The sequence below is a fragment of the Procambarus clarkii genome, chromosome 92 (assembly GCF_040958095.1).
Source record: "Procambarus clarkii isolate CNS0578487 chromosome 92, FALCON_Pclarkii_2.0, whole genome shotgun sequence".
Classification (NCBI taxonomy): Eukaryota; Metazoa; Arthropoda; class Malacostraca; order Decapoda; family Cambaridae; genus Procambarus; species Procambarus clarkii.
Genome location: NC_091241.1, coordinates 6,548,289 through 6,565,475, shown reverse-complemented (window position 1 = coordinate 6,565,475; position 17,187 = coordinate 6,548,289). Strand labels below are relative to the sequence as shown.

Sequence of the window (17,187 nt, the reverse complement as noted above, 5' to 3'; positions counted from 1 at the left end):
GATAAGTTTAGATTTAGGAAAGACTTGGGTAAATACTGGTTCAGTAACAGGGTTGTTGATTTGTGGAACCAATTGCCGCGTAACATTGTGGAGGTGGGGTCCCTCGATTGTTTCAAGCACGGGTTGGACAAGTATATGAGTGGGATTGGGTGGTTATAGAATAGGAGCTGCCTCGTATGGGCCAATAGGCCTTCTGCAGTTACCTTGTTCTTATGTTCTTATGTTCTTAAGCCCGGTCCGAGGCCAGGCTTGACTTGTGAGAGCTTGGTCCACCAGGCTGTTGCTTGGAGCGGCCCGCAGGCCCGGTTGGTTCGGCACATCTTGAAGAAAACTGTCTAGTTTTCTCTTGAAGATGTCCACGGTTGTTCCCACAATGTCTTATGCTCGCTGGGTGGAAATATATATATCACACCCATAAGAATAATTCATTGCAGATCTATACCCATACGTTGCACAGACTTGGTTGATACAACATTAACATAGACGTATATACAATAATAGTGACGATATTAATGACTACACACACACACACACACACACACACACACACACACACACACACACACACACACACACACACACACACACACGCACACGCGCACACACACACACACACATTTAAAAATAGAAACAAATTTGCTAACGACGCTGTTATATAAACATAAGCGTCTCCACTTTCAAAACAGTGCCTAACAATATATCTTGAGGTTATCTTGATGATTTCGGGGCTTTAGTGTCCCCGCGGCCCGGTCCTCGACCAGGCTTCCACCCCCCAGGAAGCAGCCCGTGACACCCAGACTAACACCCAGGTACCTATTTTGCTGCTAGGTAACAGGGGCATAGGGTGAAAGAAACTCTACCCAATGTTCCTCGCCGGCGCTTGGGATCGAACCCAGGACCACAGGATCACAAGTCCAGCGTGCTGTCCGCTCGGCCGACCGGCTCCCATATACTTAGTAGTTTTGTTTTTTTTATGAAGTCTTTATTTAATTAATTGGGCTCAAAGTATTGGTCTATTTTCTTAGCATGGTGTGGTTCAGAAGGGCGCGGCCTCAGTGACTCAACCCGTGCACGGGTCTCTGTTAACGCCCGGATCCACCAAACTATTATAGTTCTTGACCAGACCACACACTTAGAAGGTGAAGGGACGACGACGTTTATAGTTCACACTGCTGCTCCTGCTTCTAATGCTGCTGGTGTCTACTCTATTTCGTGTTCGTCTTGTCCTCTCCAATACGTTGGCGAAACTGGCCGTACACTGAATGACAGATTTAAAGAACACAAGAGAAATGTTAAGTCTGCAGACACTAACAATGCTCTCTTCTGCCATGTGAGGGATTCTAATCATCCTATTGATTGGTCTTCCTCCAAAATAATCTTTCCTTCCTCTACTCTACACAGACGCCGTCTTGTTGAATCGGCTCTAATACACAATGTACCCAACATGAACTTGAGTCCTGGCTTTGTTGCTGTGGACTCTTCCCTTTCACAGTATATACTCAAATGCTCTAATCTTTCTAACAAACGTGACTTAACATAAGCTTACCCCTTCCATTTATCTTTCTTTCTCTTTCCTTTTTTTTCTCTCTTATCTCTTTTTCTGTTCATTGTCTTTTCCTACGCTCCCTTGCTATCCTCTTCTTATTCCTATTACTATCTCCTTCTCATTCGGTGGTTATAATAGGAGCTGCCTCGTTTGGGCCAATAGGCCCGCTGCAGTTCTAATTATTACTACTATCCCCTACACCATACTTTGCTCCTCAGCTCTCTCTTGCCTATTTATTGTCTGTCTCTACTTCCTCATCACGAGACATCTCCCGTCACGCAGGGTGCAGTCGCACCTCCACAGATCTCCAGTATCAGCTCTTGATACTGGTAATGGCTCAAAAGGGCCACCACTTACGGGCTATTCATGCCCGTGCCACCTTTTGGGTGGCTTAATCTTCATCAATCAATCTTCCTCATCACAATCGACTTGAGAATGGTCCAGGACGGACCGAAACGTCGTCGTCCCTTCACCTTCTAAGTGTGTGGTCTGGTCAACATACTTTAGCCACGTTATCGTGACTCATCGCCTGCTTATTATAGTGCTTGCATCTCGACATCCAGTGTGATCACCACCACACTTGGTCATATCAGCGGATTTGGGAGCACTTATATCAGCACTCTTCGTAAGTTCGAACCCTCATCACGGCCCTTGTGGATTTGTTCACTCTTGGGAGGTTTTTATCCTGAACACCGTTAGGGATCTTGGGGGAAATTTCTCATATATTTAGGGGCGGGAGTTATGTTGAAATTGAAAGTGAAATAAGTTTATTGAGGTAAAATACACACAAAGGGATGAGGTAGCTCAAGCTATTCTCACCCCGTTCAGTACATCGTGTTAATACATACATAGACACATGGGAGTTATGTTGATCTTGGAACTTAAGGCTATAGTTATCTCTTAAAGGACCTATTTTGCACATATTGCCATGTTTCTTGGTCTCGTAAGTTATTATTTCAGTATGCAGAATTGGAACCAGATCCTTAAGTAGCTTCTTGGTTTCTCATTGTCGAGGAGAGGAGTGGTGTTAGGCCTATCAAGGTTCCCTTAGACCAATTACTGGTTTCCCCAGGAGGCAACTCTAAATAGGTCCCCAATCTATTACATGATAGGCGAATAGAGGCATCAGGTGAAAGGAAACGTCGGCAGTTACAGCCCCGCTCCTGTGCCAGGTAAGTCCACTACGGGCTCACCATAGCCCGTGCTACTTTGGAACTTTTGTTCTAAGTATTTGAATCAAAAACAACGGAAACGTCCGGTAAGGTATCCCGCCTGCCATCCTAAGGTAAGGTAATTATCAGGATAAAACACTACCCCATTACCACTATTTAGCACTTAAAAAGGATACGAGGATAAGGGTGTGGGATAGGAAAGGACTCGTTCTCCCGTCCCGTCCAAGAAGTTGGACTCCTCCTGCCATGGAAATCGAACCCCGTGACCTTTTGACAGTGAGCCCTAGTGAGCTAACCACTGCACCACGACAATGGTATATTGCAGGAAGCATGATAAGTGTTCTTTAGATTGCATTCTGGCCTTAAGTGCAGCAGTATTCGACCCAGTCACTTAAAATGTCATTTGCACGGCATCCCTAGTTTGAACAGTTCGTGATAACCAGTCTTGCATATAATCTGACTTGCAGTTGTACAACTTAACATAAGAACAAAGGTAACTGCAAGAACAAAGGTAACTGCAAGAACAAAGGTAACTGCAGAAGGCCTATTGGCCCATACGAGGCAGCTCCTATCTATAACCACCCAATCCCACTCATATACATGTCCAACCCGCGCTTGAAACAATCGAGGGACCCCACCTCCAGCACGTTACGCGGTAATTGGTTCCACAAATCAACAACCCTGTTACCGAACCAGTATTTACCCAAGTCTTTCCTAAATCTAAATTTATCCAATTTATACCCATTGTTTCGTGTTCTGTCTTGTCACAAACTTTGTGCTCCTTAAACATAAGGAAAAGACAGACATAAATTACAATAATCAAATAATATAATTTTTGTAATTACATTAGGGGTAAAAACTCTGGTAGTGAGCCATAGTCTGGTAAAGGAAATAAAGAGGGAGGGAATTATCAGGGGAGAGCGCCAAGCCATTAGACTATAGAGCACTGGGAAGGGGTCAGGATAAGGATTTGGGATGGGACGGTGGGAGAGGAATGGTGCCCAACCACTTGGACGGTCGGGGATTGAACGACGACCTACACACAGACATGTTGTGTGTGTGCAGGTTGCAATCCTAATCCAGGATTAGGATAGAGCGAGACCGTCGCTCTATCGTCCAGCCCAAGTGGCTGGACAAGGGAATAAAGAGCATTGAAAGAAAAACTTGCCTTTTGACTCTACGTCTAATTGTGTAAATTTTAAAATTGTAATTGAAAAAATTAAAGCTGCAGAGTTTGCACAGTAAATCTGATTAAAAACAACACTGATGATAATAACAGACTGATGAAATTACTGCTTAAAAAAGTTAGCGAGTTTGTTTTATATATTATAGCCGGGAAATCTTTTGATTTGTAGCACAAATTTACCCGAGAGGCACCATCGCTAATGGCCTCGACGAGGACAAGGAACCGGAGGCGTTTCAAGGGTTTCCGCCTTGTTTCCCAGGATTTTTCCAGATGAAATATGGACTGGAATACTGTTTTGACATTTACCGCCTCGGCGGGTAGGTAATTTCATTTTTTTTTTACCCTGTGGTGAAAAAGGTTTTCCTGTTCTCTGCCCAACAGCTTTCTGCGCTTCTTGCCCCCCCCCTTGTGAGGAGTTGCACTGAACCTTTCAAAAAAGTGGCCTGGATTAAGATATATTGCAAGCGATGAGTCACAATAACGTGGCTGAAGTATGTTGACCAGACAACACGCTAGAAAATGAAGGGACGACGACGTTTCGGTCCGGCCTGGACCATTCTCAAGTCGATTGTGACTTAAGTCGATTATCAATCGACTTGAGAATGGTCCAGGACGGACCGAAACGTCGTCGTCCCTTCATTTTCTAGTGTGTCGTCTGGTCAAGATATATTGCAATTTGTTGAGTATTTTAAAAGGGTGGATGAGATGAGCAGTGTGGTGTATTCTATGAACTCGAGGTTCTCAACCTTCACTGGCATGAAAGTTGACTTTCTTCTTAGATCATTTTTGTAGCTCTGCGTTTAGTTATTTATTTTTCAATGCAGTTATTCCTGTGTCCTTTTGAAAGTGAGGTCTCCATGCATTAATTAGTCCAGTAGTCCAGTTGGAAGCACGTCAGGCACAGATTTGTACAGCTGAATGGCCACTTTAGTGTCATAACAGTTAAAGGTTCGTTTAATTATTCTATTCTTTGTTTTTTCTTGGCAAGTACTTTTTATGACGTCATAGTAAAAGTGTGCGCATCTGGTGCATTTTGGACAATTATAAAATAGATGCAGTTAGTTCAGCACCAGTGTTACTTGGTTACAAGAACCATTGGGGAGCCAGTTCCTGAACCCATTATGGGACAAGCCCATTCAGTGGGCGGTGGGTAGACGGTCCACAAAAACTGGCTCAACTTCACACTTGGGAACTTTTGTTACACGATTTTATATTAAACACAAAGTTTTAACAGCTAGAAATTATTCCAAAATTTGCGAAACATTTTATCTATAATTAAAAACGTAATAGTTAACGAACAACACAAGCAAATCATTAAATTTTACAACTTTGAAGTTTTAGCGGCACTTTGAGGAACTTTTAGACGGGTGTTTGTTTACCAACAATGTTAGTGGTATGGCGTCAGGACGCGTCTGTGATACTTGCTTGTGCTGTGAACGGAAATGATAACGTAGATGTAACTAGACCTTTAAGGACAATTCACCCCGACATATTGCTGTTAACGGTATGACTCCCAGCCGTGGAAGAGTGTGAGGGTTGTTACAGAACTCGTTCTAGGCAGCAGTGGTGAGGTACGTGAGCAGACCGGACCTGCACTTCCCCCCACAGGGACTTCACCCAGATGTGACCGACGTTCTTATATTGCTTAAATTTCCGCTCTCAAATTTATTATCTGCTCTCAAATTTATTATCTGGTCATGGTCCTTTTAATCATTTTCGTTTTTTCATGTTTTTTTTAACGTTATTGCAGCAGAAATATATATTTATTTTCCAACTCTCACCTAATAGTTTAGTCATTCTGCACTCTACACCCATTCTGTGGGAGGTGGTGGAAAGGCTTACAAAGGCACATAATGGGTTCGGGAACTGAACGCCATGGCTCGTTTATCTAAGCAAGTAACAATCATGTGAACCTAGTTACAGTTTTCAGTACACTGCTAAGCATACTAACGAAACATATCCTACCTTAAACTAAAAGTTTGTTACAAAAGTGAGGTTTAAAAATTTAATACGGATTTTAGATTTTAACAAATTACTGCAAAATGTATCTGGACAATTGATTTGATAGTTACCATCGGAGGTGGCTTGTTTATTGTGTACCCCATACTCATCCTGTAAGCAATTACGCAAGCAAAAAAACATAATAAGCAAAAGCAAAAAAACTTGTGAAAAAAACATAATAAACAAGTAAGCAAAGACATAATACAGTGCAAAAAAGCAATTACAGAGAGCACACACAGTCTTGATCAGACCTCCACAGAGATTTTTACATTAGCAATTACATCTATCATGCACACCATATAATTATAATGACAACTAGTTATAAACTTTTTTACACTGTAGGTTGTTAATAAATTAACAATTTATATATGGTGTATTAGATTCATAGAAGAGCTGCCATATATTATTATTAGTCATGCTACAAAGCTTATTTATACATTAGTCTCACATATCATTTATCTACTAAAAGCAAATTATGGATACAATGCAAGATTTCAGATATTTTATCATTTGTAATCAGATGGCTGCCATTTCATGCAATGTGAGTTTAGATTTATCTGTAAATGGCTGAAATTTTTCCAGTCTAAGATGTAATGCTGTAATGTGTGTCCGTTTTTGTCAACACATTTTACTTCATTTAGATTTAGTGGTTTATGTTTAACAACAGAAATAGAATTGCTGCTGCTGAATATGTAGACTAAACCTGTTTCAAGTACTGTACTGTCTAAGTAGTCTTAAATCTTACCATGTAGTTTGGGTTATCTTGAGATGATTTTGATGATGTTATGATGAGATGGGTGATGATAATTATACAGTACATGCATACATGCTGGATAAATTGGGGCTATGACATGCATATATACTGATTTGTTAATGAATATTCATAACTGTACATTGAAAAAGATTAGTAATTGCCATTACAGTATTAATAAATGCAAGACTGCAACATATGAAAGATACAACTTAATCTGTGTATGTAGTGGATATAGAGCAAGGTTGCTGGTGCTCAGCTGGTTGTCTCCAGTGTTCAGTGTGTTGCTCTTACTCTGGCCGGTCACTGGTGTTTGGCCGGTCACTGGTGTTTGGCCGGTCACTGGTGTTTGGCCGGTCACTGGTGTTTGGCCGGTCACTGGTGTTTGGCCGGTCACTGGTGTTTGGCTGGTAGCTGGTGCTCAGCCACTTTCACCAAAAATTCCTACATCTGCATATTTGCATAACAAACGGCAAACATACCAGAAATTATTTAGCTTTGCTTCAATTATGCGTAGATATTGAAAGTAACTTAAAAGAATATATATGTATAAATAAAATTATAATATACACACCTGGTGGCCTGACAGCTGATTTGACAGCGCTTCGGATTCGTAGTCCTGAGGTAACGGGTTCGATCCCAGGTGGAGGCAGAAAGAAATGAGCAGAGTTTCTTTCACCTTGATGGGCCTGTTCACCTAGCAGTAAATAGGTACTTGGGAGTTAGACAACTGCTACGGGCTGCTTCCTAGGGGTGTGTAACAAAAAGGAGGCCTGGTCGAGGACCGGGCTGCCGGGACGCTAAGCCCTGAAATCATCTCGAGATAACCTCTCGAGATAACCACATACACACTTATTATAGCTGAAATAAAAATTTGAATGTAACTTTTTTTATTAATTTTGTTCTTTTTGTTTTCATGTGAATGTGTGGATATTCAACTGTAGAATGCCATAAAGATAGACACCTACATCTAATAAGGTGGATTATGAGTAAAAGCAATGTTGCCGAATACTTGTGCTACAGGAACTTGAATTCCAGTGTTCGGTCACCATAAATAAAATCTTCAAATCAATTAAAAATGCCACTGAAACTTGTCGACACAATATTAACTTGCACATCGGCACTTGGACAATGAATTCTATGAATGCCATTGGTTCTGCCTTCTTTAGATTTTGGTGTCATGTAATAAATTAACATTTTTCCTTTCATAATAAATGCTTCTGAAAAGTTACTACAGTATTGTAATTTTATAACTATCCAATTTGAACGCAGCTCTCATAGGTGGTCAAAGATTGGCAGCTGTACTATCCTGTTATTTGTAGGTACATATTCCTGTGTGTATACATAAGTATATAGTCTTCTGGGCATACATATTCTACATACAGTATATACATACTGTAGTGTACATTCATGAAAGTACATCCAAACTACACACTGCAAGTACAAGCAGAACATAATTAGAAAAAATATATCAATTGAACAAAATTTGACACAGCATTTTGTTTAAATTTTTTGTCAACTATTTTAACCTAGGCTATGCCCTAGACTACAAGTATACCTGGGTATACCTGGAATGGATTCTGAGAGTTGTTCTACTCCTCAAGCCCGGCCTGGGGCCAGGCTTGTCTTGTGATAATTTGATTAAACGGTTGTTGCTTATGGTGGCCCGCAGTCCCGTATGTTTATTACAACCCAGCGGCTCTGACACTTCCTGCAGAAACTTGTGTAATTGTATGTTAACATGTCTACTTTTATTCAAGCAATGATGATGTCATATTGTATACCTAAATTTGAACACCATAATAACTTAATGCGTGCAGTAGGCTAGTAAAATGTGCAAAAATAACCTCCAGAGAAAAGTAAGGCATTGGGGTCCCAAGTATTCCCAATACCCTCCCATGAAGTACAGCGGATTTATCAACAGATACCTGTTTTGTAGAGGAAACAATAAACTCCTCCCAGAAATCCATCATCTGCAAAGCTGCATGCAGTGCTAGTGTCTGTCATAAAACACCAATGGTTTGTTTGATTATGGTATTAACTAGGAAGTATGGTCAGGCAACAGGCCAGGAGGGCTGTGATTAACCTTCTAGGCTATGCCCTAGACTACAGGTATACCTGGGTATACCTGGAATGGATTCTGAGAGTTGTTCTACTCTACTCCCCAACTTCCTGCCCACACAAAAATATAAGAATTCATTTCTTGTTGCATTGCTTTAATAAATGCAGTCAGGTTAATATAATAAGTCTTTCTGTCAGATAAATTTCATAAATTAAGGAATTGCCAAAACAAGTGCCAAAAGTGGCATTATTTTATTTTTAAATCACTTTCAGAAATCCTGGTTGTTTCCTTGTGCATTTTTTTACTTTTATCATAAAATGCTATGTTATGGAAATATCATCTTTGTATTTCTGTATGCGAGAAGAATTTAACTTTCGATTACTTCATACGTTTCTTTTGTTTTGCAGGATGGACAAGAGTCGTGAGGGTGACCGGGGGGAGAAGTCCCGAGGAGGCTTGCCTCCTGGGATGGACCCAGCTACTGCTGCACTCTATGGTAAGCTTCTCTTTAGAACCAATAGAAACTTCTTGATTATTTTAGTAATTTGTAGGACATACTTTATGTTGGAAGAAAGCATGTGATGTGATCAGAATTATCTTAGATGTGGGTGCAAGCATTATTTCACAAAAGTTCATCACTGGCAGGAAAATTAGCTTATAAGCATTTAGCAGTTAAGAATGGACATTTATTCATTTATTTAATGACATAATTATTAATAATTATTGTTGGGAAAACTGATACAGTACAAATTCCTAACCCTTAAAACATAAGGGTTTTGAGTAGCACACTATTCAACACTACACTATGTATCTAAAGTGTAGTGTTGAATGTGCTATTCAAGCTTCAAGACGTTATAGCGTGGGATGCCTGGGAACCTTTTAGTGGGCTTGAGCTGGGGACACTTGGGTGCTCTGCATCATGTAATGGGCTTCATTACCAGGTGAATAGAATTTCAGTGTTTAGTTCTGTGCCGTTGTCCCCCCCCCCCCCCCCCTCCTCCATCACTCGAGTTACTCACCGATGCTTCGGAATCCAACTGGGGATTTGTTTCCAGCTGTCACTATGCCAGCCAAGGATTGTGGTCTCGCTTGCAGTCTGTCTCCACATATTGTACTACAGTGATAGGGTTTGCAAAAGTTTTTATGGTGGTTAGGCACTTCTCTTTCCTATGAGGTTCTGAGCTTCGGTTTCACTCGGATAGCAAGTTGTGTGGCCCGCTACCTCAATGGGGAGGGCTCTCTTTCCCCATTATGGTGGTCTCTCTGAATAGTCTCATTTCTGGCTTTTCAAGTTTTAGTCCTCAATCCACATTCAGGGATGTTTGATATTTGTGCACATGGCCTCTTTGCTTGGCATGGAACCACAGGTCTCTCTTATGTTGCTGCATTTCCCAATTGTGAGATACCTATGATACCTTTTACTTGGACAGGAATTGGTGGAACTTATTTTACTCTCTCCTCCTGTCCAGCTCCTCCTCCTCTTGTTGATACAATTGGAGACATAAGCCATCATTCTGCTGATTCCTCTGTAGGCATTTCAGCCCTGGTTCCCAGCACTTCTTGATCATTGTTCTCATAAGTTTTTGCTCCCACTCTGCCTCTCCCAGATGATCAGCAGTCAGTCAGTTTGAGTCTACTGCCAATCTTGGCATTTGGAATTTTTAAGCTGTTTGTACCCTATTTGCAGCCTTCTTTCCCATATCAGTATGAGGTGGCTTAATAGTCCTAACTTTTTCCCTTCTCTTTACTGATTGTCCTCTGTTTGTGTTAATGGTCATGTCATCTGTGTTCTAGCTTTTTGTGGAGCACTGTCTCATACCCACTTCTGCTCAAGCTTCCCAAGCTGTGGCTCGTCAAAGCAGTTTCCTTGGTGCCTTGTTCCAAGGCCAGGCTTACTCGAGATATGTTGTGCAGTTCAGCCAGCCTGGTGTATATCCACATATGTGTGATGTGTGCCAAGTATGCTGCTCTTACTGCCTTCTTTGCTAATATATCTATGGCATTTATTTATTTACTGTATTTTTTTATTTATATATTTACAAGAGTTGTTACAGTATATTCTTGTACAGCCACTAGTACGCATAGCGTTTCGGATTTCGGGCGTTTGAGGCTTTGAATTTCTGGCTGTTTAAGATGCACCAGGAAGTTACAAAAGACCAGCCCAGAAATCAAACGTTGAATTTAATCAAGTGCCATCTTCTAGGCAGTCTTAGCAGCTCCCTGTCCTTCTTTGCAGGTACATCCCTTTTTTATGGGTAGGCTGGACTGCTGGGTGACCTGTGCTGCCACCTGGTGATGCACTAGGGTACTAACACATGACTTGTTGACACTTCAGACTACCTCTTCCCTTGTTTGCACCTTTTCTCTCATTAATCAAGACCGTTTTCCTTCAATTGTACTTTGTGTGAGGGTTTCTTGGTCTCGGATTATTTTTAGCACCCCATGCTCTTACTTAGGCCTTCTGGTTAACTTTCTGGCAAGCTCATCAGGGTCCTGGTGTTCTGTAGGCCTGTACAAGTCCAGAGGCCTGGTAATTTTGTGGGCCTCTCAGTGGTACCAGAGATGTACTAGGGAGCTACTAAGACTGCCCAGAAAAGTTTTTTTGTTACATTCAGTACTTGATTTTTATAGTAAAATGATCCTATTTGAATGATAATATACAGTACATACTGTAGTAAGATTTAATGTGCAATGTTTGAAAGCTGTGATTTCAGGATATACTTATAAGAATTTGGTCTAAATGTGAGCAGCAATATGAAATTGGTATTCAGTAACTGGGTTGACTAAAGGATAGATTTTATATACTGTATAATAATTGGTTACTTTTTTATGAATTAAGGGAAAATGGGTTGAGAACCTAACTCTTAAGGACAATGCATTTTTTATCATGTGATGGAATGGTGATGAAAGTGTATTGGAGGAAATTTAAGGGTAGGAATAGGAAAGAAAGGCCAATTAGAAATAAGCATTCATGGCAAAAATAAAAAAAGAGGAGAGGGGTAATGAGTGAGTGATGGAGATTTATTGAGTAACCAGTAAATAAGAAGTGGTATGGAAAAGGTTTAATAGCACCAGTTTGTTATAGTATAAATCTTAGAAATGTTTCTGTATGATAACTACCCTATCATCTCATCAAAGTTGGAAATGGGGTAGAGGGTTGCTATAAATGTCGTTTTAATTATTCAGCAATAAATAATTTTCTGCAGATTACCCTTGCAAATTGGATTATGATATACATTAAAGTTGATGTATGTCATAGTGAATAACATTTGATGCAGGTAGATTTACCAAGCTCTGTAATTTTTTTGTATTGTGAAGTTGTAATAGGAGCAGTAGCTTGCATGTTATTTTTCTTTCAATATATTAGATTCTGCTAGAAAACTTTAGACAAGAAACCAGGGTTTGCATGGTGGCTACCCACTAACATGCCCTGGCTTGGTTTTTAGTTTAAAAAAAAAAACCAGGTGGGCTTAAAAAACATTGCTTTAATGTGGGCCAATTTATTATTTCTGAGTTAAAACTTGAATTATTGTATCTATTGAATAGATAGATAAAAATCCAACCTGTCTTAAGCAAAAAGTGTGTTTTACCATCCCTGCAAGAAACATGTACCTGTACTTTTAAAGTACAGCACATGTAATATCAGTTAATGTATGGTCAGTGGAGTTGAAATGTTGGTTCCCAGCTTTAACCTTTCAACTGCACAGAACGACCAGGGTTGTTTCATTGGTGGTGTGCACAACAACCAGGGTTGTTTCATTGGTGGTGTGCACAACAACCAGGGTTGTATTTAGGCCTAGCATAAGATTTAAAACTCCTGCAGGTGTAAGGGGTTCATATCCTGTTTTTTCAGGTCTGTAGTAATCAGACCCCTTCTTTGACAAAAATTATGGGCCCCATCCTGGGTGCGAGAGCCTCGGTACTAACATTGAAACATGGGTAGCTAGCACGTGTTGCTGCAGCTTACGGCACTGCCATGCAGCCTGTATCGACACAGCATCACTTAATAATGACTAAATAAGCATCTGCAATTATTCATTGATGATTCTAACACATGATGATTCTGACACTGACTCTGACCCTGACGGTAAAAAGAATCATGTACGAGGTTCAGATGTCGGTAAACCCCAAGCCTGGTGACTGTTCCCAAAACGAGACAGACAGACAGACACAAACAACACACAGCTGCAGTTTTTACCTCTGCACATTGTGCAATAGGACCACATTTATCCTTCAGAAAACGAATGAATGGGAAGAATTTTTCATATTCGGGATTTAGTGACCAGAATCATGATTTGCGAATGTGAATCAGAGACGTCGTCAAGATATTTCCTCGCTCCACCGCAGCCAACGTAAGCTACATTCAAATTTATTATTCAATTTCCCTGTCATCAGGGAATGCATTTTAACAATATTTGAATGAAAAATAATATTTTTGAATTGGTTTTTGTGTGCACACCTGTTACACGGGAGTGTCACATGTAACAGGTGTGCAGCACGGGTTAAGGTGGGAGGGAGGGAATTATAAGGGGGAAAGCACCAAGCCATTAGGACTATATAGCACGGGGAAGGGATCAGGATAAGGATTTGGGATGGGACAGAGGAAGGGGGGGATGAATGATGCCCAACCACTTGGGTGGTCAGGGATTGAACGCCAACTTGCATGAAGCGAGACCGTCGCTCTACCATCCAGTCCAAGTGGTTGGACACGGTAAGGTGGGGGGGAGAGAGAGAGAAGAAAGTTTACATTATTGGTTGTTTGAGGGATTATCACTTAGAGATTTATAGTACTGTAGTTTGAATGTTGTTGGTGCGAGGTGTTGCAAGGTAAGCCTGTACTTTGAGGTAGGAGGGGCTTTGTTTATAAAAGCTTTAAATTTATAATTTATTCATTACTTACTGTTTTGCTAATAAGATGCCACTGGAGTTGGTATTTGTATATTAATATATTATATATTTTAGTTGGTTATTGTCTTTATAATATGCATTTAAATGAAGCTAGTCAAAAATAAAAAATATCTATTTCTTAATACATTACTGTATTAAATTTAAAATTTCAATAAATTATCTGCTATGAAAATGTATTTAGTCTCCTCAATGAAAATATGTTTACACTTTACCAGTTGGATTTTGCAGAAGTGTTAGGAGTGTAGTACAATGTTGATTACTACCATTTGTAATTCTCTCTCTTCTCTAGCTCCATGGCTACACCAAGAGCAGGCATTACTCTGTAAGTGTGTGACTGGCAGTGAGGTGTGTTATGTTGGCCTTTGCCTGATGCTTGTGTTGCTTTGGATACATTCTTGCAGTGCTGTGTGACTTCTCCTGAGCTGGTGAACTCTTTGCTTTATTGTTTGTATGGATATCGTACTTTATGAACCAAATGCAAGACTTGGTTGCTTTTTAATCTGATCATAGATGCTTTGAAGATGCAATGGTTGATTATGACTTGTCATATTCCTTGCTCATATTTTAATAGACTAAAAACTGAGAGAACATTAAGCACTGTATCGGTAAATGTCTTAGATTTCATGCAATTATCACTTTTATATAAATTTATTTTGAGATGGTCAGGTTGATTAAAATCCTAAGTTTTTTTTTTTTTTTAGTAATGTATGTATTGCTGATGCTTTTTTTTTATGTATTTGAGACTACAACATTATCATCATGTCATCTGGAGCAAATGCACGACACAGCTTAGTATTAATCCTGGTGTTGCATCTTGGTTGCATTATGATGGGGGGGAAGGGGGGGGGGGAGATAAGCTAACATTGCTATAGAATGGTGTTTTCAATTGCTTCAATATTTTTCTTCACTGTGCAGTGTCTGTCTCTGTGGCATTGACATAAACATCGAGCATGCATTTTGTGCAGTAGACGAGTAAGGCAAAAATAGAAAGTGTTTGATATTCACTCCTCTTCCTCCCCAAAAGATACGGTTGATAGGTTGATAGCTTTTTATGCTGTGTGGCTTTTTTTAAGGCATGATGGGTTTTATGTTATAATTGTAATGAGTGAAATTTAAGCACAATTTTTTGGCAAGAGAATAAGCATGGCTCGTCAGAAAGAAGTTTAGAGTCGATCTGAATCCATAAATATTTTTTTGTGCCTAATGTGAAATTTAACTTACAATAAACACTTGGAAAGTAGTATCTTGCATGGTTAGCCATTTTTGCTCGATCATTAAAGCTAAAGGTTGATACAGTACATACTGTATATTTACTGATTTATGTGAAAATGTTTTTGTTAGCGGTATTTTGTTGTTATCGGTATATTAAACTTGTTCCAATTTATCTTGGGAGATCTGTATTGTTACCCACATTTGTAAGTATGATTGTCTCACCATCTGTATGCATGGGTGGTTGGCATCTTTGTCTTATGAGCATATATCTAGGTTTATTTAACACATGTTTTGCTCTTTGATACACAGTCAAATCCGGGTTGTCCAATATGCAGCATTATTTTACTCGCCTCTGTGTAGTAACTGATACGGTTAAAATATTCTACATGTTAAATGTTTGGTCTAATGCAACGCATAGTCATGCTAGTCATTGGTATCAAGAGAAAAAATATTTAATAACTTATTAGCTAAAGGTTCATAAAATGCAGAGGAGATTTACATAATCATTTTAATGTTTTACATTGTTATTCTTAGTGAGATTATACACTGCATAGAGTAGTGTATGTTGATGTGCTTTTCTGAGGGGAGATGCCCTTTCCTTCCTTATGCCATGGCTTATTAGGCTGTGGGCCATTTGCACGATTGCTCACTTTTGGAAGGTTGCTTGTAGTCCCCCTCTGTTTTATGCATAGTGTAAGCACCCTTCTTTGTTTTATTAGAAGGATGTTGATGATTTAGTCCATGCCACTTGAGTCTGTGCCTTGTTCTTGTAAGGGTTGTTGTCCTGTTCTGGTGAGGGGCCATACTATTAAGTGTGACCCTTTGTTGCTTTGCTTCCCAAAACAGCACCAGACATTTGTTATGAAAGCACTGGAAGGGAATGCTTTGGCTGCACCTGTTTTGAAGACCACATCCCACAAGGTTTGGAACAGTTGTGTAATCTGGTCATGGGACTCTTGCTCCTTTTTTTTTTATGCATGGGACGGGCATGTGTTTTTGTTTCAGAGGAGTCTGAATCCTTTTTGGCTAGCTCTGCCAGTAGACAGAGGTTTGAGGATAGATTTGATTGAGGATTGTCCTGTTTGAGGACAGATTTGAAGGGGTCATTTGGTTTTGGCTTTGCCCATTCTTGGGCTTTGGTGTCTAGGCCGGATTGGACGTATCTCAGGGTCTTAACTTGCTTATCTTCTGATGCTTCCTCAGGTCCTTCAGGGGTGCAATTTGTAGTTCCCTTGGAGGAGGCAAACATGCTGTACCTGTAATGTGAGGGACTGTTTTTGCCGTTCTACTGCTTTCTGGTTAGACATGACCTGATTTGTTGTTGCTCCTGCTGTGAGGCTGGAATCATGCATCCGATTTATACCATACTCATTTTAGTTCCGACTCCTCTGCCATTTCCTGCTTATAATAGTTTCCCCATTTCTTTGGCTAGCAGACAACCCTTTGCTTTTGGTTGAGAAATGGCATACCTTTAATGCAGTTATTAGGCAGTCCTTGACTAGGAGGAGGATTTCCTTGCATTTAATATGTTGGAATTGGGGGAATCTCATGATAACATGAAGAAGGCCCTTTATACCCCCTGGCCCTGTCTCAGAATGTTAGCTCATGGCAGCTCCAAGTTCAGGTTACCAAACCTCTTGCCTCTGGTTGGAATTCATTTCAAGGCCAATTCCAAGCTTGCTAATTTGCTTTAAATTTTGTCCACTAGGGGCATAACTGGTCGACCCCTCATAGTGTTAGAGAGAACTCGATAAATACCTCCAAAGGATACCTGATTAACCAGGCTGTGATAAGTCAAGCTGATTAAGCAGGCTGCCATATGTCGGGCTGCAAGCAGCTGCGTTCAACAGCCTGGTTGACCAGTCCAGCAACCAGGAGGCCTGATCAGAGGCCAGGCCGCAGGGATGTTGATCCCCTAAATCAACGCAAGGTAACTATGGAAATATTTATGGCATAATTGCAGTTGAGTTTGATGTCTTGGGTGTGGCTGCCTCTTCTTTGATTTTGACCACTTTGGGCACTGAGGCTTTGCCCAAGTTGTTCACCCTGCATTTTCTTGTTGTGGTGTCGGACTAGCGTCATTTCGCTTGAAGATCATTTCCAGGAGTTAGCATTTTTGCTCATGCTGTTGTTGTTCTCTCCCTTTTCTATTTTCCTGTTTCCCGAGGAGGATGCAAAACAAGCAGGCGATGAGTCACAATAACGTGGCTGAAGTATGTTGACCAGACCACACACTAGAAATTGAAGGGACGACGACGTTTCGGTCCGTCCTGGACCATTCTCAAGTCGATTGTGATGAGGACAGGTAGGGACAGGCATTAAATAGACAAGAGAGAGCTGAGGAGGAAA

The 17,187-nt window shown here is 40.5% G+C and overlaps 1 protein-coding gene across 43 annotated transcripts in view; it reads left to right on the top strand.

The window, feature by feature from the left end:
- Positions 1-17,187, top strand: part of tou (toutatis) — a 435,009-nt gene that overhangs the window by 309,274 nt on the left and 108,548 nt on the right. For 37 of the 43 annotated variants that reach the window (XM_069319208.1, XM_069319211.1, XM_069319249.1 and 34 more), the window contains 2 exons: positions 9,126-9,214; positions 13,916-13,948. In XM_069319208.1, the coding sequence (XP_069175309.1) occupies positions 9,126-9,214; positions 13,916-13,948 (122 nt within the window). Of the gene's footprint in view, positions 1-5,295; positions 5,476-9,125; positions 9,215-13,915; positions 13,949-17,187 lie in introns of those variants that run through there. The other 6 variants (XM_069319224.1, XM_069319222.1, XM_069319252.1 and 3 more) reach the window with 4 other exon arrangements.